The sequence below is a fragment of the Terrapene carolina genome, unplaced genomic scaffold (genome assembly GCF_002925995.2).
Source record: "Terrapene carolina triunguis isolate 2854851 unplaced genomic scaffold, T_m_triunguis-2.0 Scaffold12194, whole genome shotgun sequence".
Lineage (NCBI taxonomy): Eukaryota > Metazoa > Chordata > Testudines > Emydidae > Terrapene > Terrapene triunguis.
In genome coordinates, this window is record NW_020676545.1 from 1 (window position 1) to 4,515 (window position 4,515).

General features: G+C 36.2%; 1 protein-coding gene across 1 annotated transcript; it reads right to left on the reverse strand.

Annotated features, from left to right (window-relative positions):
* Nucleotides 1-389: 389 nt before the first annotated feature.
* On the reverse strand, nt 390-3,626 carry LOC113408395 (ran-binding protein 3-like; the record flags this gene model as incomplete). Its single annotated transcript, XM_026661611.1, has 4 exons — nt 390-510; nt 1,509-1,639; nt 2,430-2,532; nt 3,542-3,626. Coding segments are annotated over 4 exons (440 nt in total), but the record flags the coding sequence as incomplete, so codon positions are not given.
* Between the last annotated feature and the right edge of the window lie 889 nt (nt 3,627-4,515).

Below are 4,515 nucleotides of genomic sequence, written 5' to 3' on the forward strand. Positions count from 1 at the left end.
AAAAAAAAAAAAAAAAAAAAAAGGCAGCCGGAGTGCCGCCCCTTGGAAAGGGGCACCCCAAGCACATGCTTGGAGTGCTGGTGCCTACAGCTGGCCCTGCTTGGAAGAAGCAGCACCTCTGGAAAAGCCAAATCAGAAAAGAGAGAACTAGTGCTAAAGAAATCTGGAAGCAGAAATACATAGTGCTTAGTGACATCTGTGAATACCTGCAGCTCACAAAAACTGCAGTAGCAAGGGATGTTTAGTAGGTAGTTAACTTTATAGAGTAATAATGAAAAGGCTTTGAGCAACTGGATATAAACAAACCCGGCTGCAGGATTACAAATGATGTTATATCCAATTGACTATGGCAAATGAGAGCACGATTAAGAAGTGGAACTAATTTTTACCTAGCCTTGACTGTAATGTTCCATGTTTATTGCTTGAAGTGTCATTAAGCCTCAGGGATCCTCTTCCTCTTTCAGTCCAGGATAGTGAGAGTTTATTAAATACAAAAAGCTTGCAACTGATCTAAAGGGAAAAATGTTATGGAAAGTGTCAACTGATCTGAAATCTGTTGTGCCAGAGAATGCAGTTTATAGGTTTGACATCTCTGTGCTATAACTTTTTACTTTACAGTTTGCATAAAATTAAGACAAATTTTAAAAATGAAATGAAAATTGCACTAACCCCAGATTTATGCTGCGTACCACTACTAACCAGGCTATAGGGAACATTTAGCATAGAAATACATTTCACTTTTACCTTTTCAATTTTTAACCCTTCTCTGTGAAATCCACCAACATCTCCATATTTCCTGAAGATGTCCCAGAATGCATCATCCTATGGCATCACTGATATCAGAAGTTTCATGCAACCCATTGTACCAGTACTGTCATAAATTGAAGCTAATGACCCATCCACATCCACATTTCCCACATATAGATGGGAGAGTGGATTCAAACAATCTTACAATTTTATATCTTTCCATTTTTAGATTTTTGTAATATATGCAAGTGTTAATTTGCCAAGAAAATAAAGAGTTTTAAGAATCTCGAGTAGCAAGATTTATCCTGCTGGCCTAAAATTACAATGATGTACCTTAGTTTTATTATAAAACCACTTACTTTGATAACTCAATAGTTTAAAAAAAAATCAAACCCTTGGGTTTATAAAGTAACTTTAAGAGTACTTATAAGTTGGGGGTTTATTTATTGGTGTTAGGGAATACTGGCTTATTGTGAAGACTGTTATAACAGACAATAGCAGAACGAGGCTTTGGAGCATGATTTTGGAGGTTGAAAGAGCTCTCTATATTCAGTATAGAGAATTTACGATGAAAAGCTACATATCAGCTAGAAAAGAAATTAGTTAACAGAAGCATATTTTTTAAAAAAGGAAAAAGTATACAGTTGTCCAACAAAGAAGTAGTACATATATATGCATGGTATTATAAGTTACAGTAGACCATAATGTGCTTTCTAAACATAAGTAGAAAGACTCATCATGCAATCTTTAGGAAAATATACCTGCAACACATTATGTTCTGCTTCTTCCCCTGTTATAACTTCAACTTTATCTAACAAATATGTCTGTGCTGGTTTGGAAATGTAAGCCGCAGCTGATTCAATTAGTGTTGACTTCTTGACAAAAAATGTTTCTAAAGGAGAAATAAAAACAATAGAAAAGTCTAAAATTTCTACAGCAGGAATGTTTTAGTATGTCAACAATATGTCTTTTGTATGGTCTAGGTCTTTGTACGTTCCCTTTAGTGCTAGATATCAGTTAATGTTTTAATAAACTTCAGGCATTCCAGTATATTTTTTAAAGAATAAGACCACGATCCAAGGTTTCTGTATAGGCACACTGGTCTGTCCACAAGGAACAATTAGCAGGATCAAACCCTAACTAGTTAATAGTTGAGTTTCCAAATCAAATTCTTTTGTGATATTGCTGCTCAAAGTCATAATCATGAAAAACATAAGTCCCATAAATCATAATGGTAATAAGAAGGGTGTGAATATTCATCAGGAAAGAACATGAACAACTAGCTAAAATTGTAGTTGAAGTGACTTGTTCATAAACAATCTATAGGTTGAAATGTGTTCACAAAGTATTCATCACACAGTTTTGGATAACAAATAAATCTGTAAAACTCAAAGTCTATTCAAGGAAAACTTACAAATAAAAAAGTCTAAATTAATCAAATAATAAATTATTCGCTATGATGATAATCTAGCTCTAGTTTTGAGTCACAAACCAAATGACAATTGCTTTCTGGACACTTACATTTATGATGCACATCCTAATAGTATACTAATGACTGAATAACTTTAAAGTAAATACATGATCATTACTGAACACCACTAATTTGACGTCCTCTATGATGCACTGAAATTGACCTATTGGTACAGCCTCACTGTGTTTGTTTGCTAAGTAGTAATACTTACTACTATGTGAATAACTAATATGAAAAGTTTTGGCATCTGTGGATGTTATTTCTTTCTTGCATAGATCAGTTTCATTATGCAGCTTGGGAGATTTCTGAGGACTCTAAAAAATTGAAGAAACAAGGAAAAACAGTTTAAGAAATTGTAACATTTATATGTTTCACATTAGCAGCAAGCTGAAAGATCAGGAATGTATTGAATCATAAAATACACAGCAGAGGTGAAGATTAGTTGAAATAATAGGTTAATATGCAAACTTTACTCCTACATACAAATACTGACATAGGATATAAGTAAACAAATGTTTGGTATTTCAGTCAATAGTGGAACTTTGTCCATTATTATAAAAGCCCCAAAAAGGTCATTAAGCAGGAACTGCAGTCTCTTCTTAAGAGAGACTCTGAGCTAGGAGAATAAGCTTCTTTCAATTTAAGTTTAAGGTGATCTGATAATAAAAGTGGAGAAGTTTAGTAGGTATCTTTCCAAATTAATTCCTCATTTTACAGATCACCATATATACCCCAAATTTTAAAAAGGCATTGCAGAATTTAGAAATAATCACTCTCTGAGATATTTTAAACTATTACATTTAGCTGATTCTGCAGAGTTACAGTTTTCTCATTGTTCACATCTCCTGTATATCTGTATACTGCTAATCAGATATTTTCTTGGGAGTCAGAGGGGAGAAAGCCTACAGCTCTGAATGTTAAAAAGTCTGAAGTGGTTTGAGCTATAACAGAAAATTGCTAGAATTGATTTTCCTACTGAAGGGCCAAGTCTAAAATTTGGGCCACCTAAGTTGTGCCCATGAAATGTGCGCACAAGCCAGCTGAGCATACCCAACAAGTAACTGCCTGTGCAGATGAGCACTGACATATATAATTACCCATTTTGGACCGATCCTGTTAACAGCTATACATGTTTAACTTTACTCACGTGACTTGACTTCAAAGTGATGACTCATGCATTTACAGGACTGGGGGCTTTGTATATACATATGACAAATGTTGTGGTCACAATTTAGGTGACCATCTTGGAAAATGTGACCCTCAGCATTCAAATGCCAACTTTTTCAGAAACAGAAGAAAAATTTCAATATTTACAAATCTTACCAAAACTCTCTCTACCATGTTTTCTCCAAACACAAAAGTAGAATTTCTGTTGTTTAAAAAAGTTACATCTTCAACTGGCTGATTTCTAGAGGAACAAAATAGGTGAAAAATATCAATTAGACTTTGTAAAAGATGCAAATATAACATCTATAACTGCATACATTTACCTTTCCAAACCTTACATTAAAACAAAAATATTGGCCTACTGGGAACCATAGAGAATACTCCATTAAAGGAATTTAGGGAGATACATTGTATTTCATGTAGAATAATGAGACTGTTCCTTAAAGATTAGATAGTGGCAAAGACACAAGCCACTGTTGCAGCACCCCAGGAGCAGTATAGGGAAAGAATCATGCATCAGAGAGGCACACTTCTCTCCCTACTTCCTCTTATTCCAGCAAACTGCTACCGTCCCTATGTCGGCTTAGCTGTGCCAGCCATCAGATCCACCCACTCCCCTATCTTCTTCATCTTCTCCTTGTCCATCTGCTTGGGGAACATAGAGGGGCAGGTGCACAGCTTACTTCAGCGTACCTATATATAGATTATGTCAATGCTGCAATGTAAGCGTGGGTTCAGACCAGGGTTGAGCCCAAATCCTCCTTCTGTCTACACACAAATCTCTCAGACTCAGGCTTAGACCTAGGGTCCTAGAACCCTGCAGAGATTGAGAGTCGAAGCCAGTGTCAAGCCATGACCCAGGGTTCAAGCCCTATTGCTTTGAAGTACAGATGCAGCCCTGCTTGACTTGGGTCCTGGGAATCTGCCAAAAGTATCCCATAATCCCACAGGCCACCTTCTTTTGTCCTCTCTATTGCAAAAATCTCCAAGAGTTGAAAATGGAAGCCCCCCACTTGGCGAACAGCAGCAGTTCAGTGAGTCAGCTTTAACCCTTCCATTTTCTTCTGACCACCAAAAGGAAGGGATGCAGATCAGGATAAGTAAAGAACACGTCAGAGATCTTTTGACCA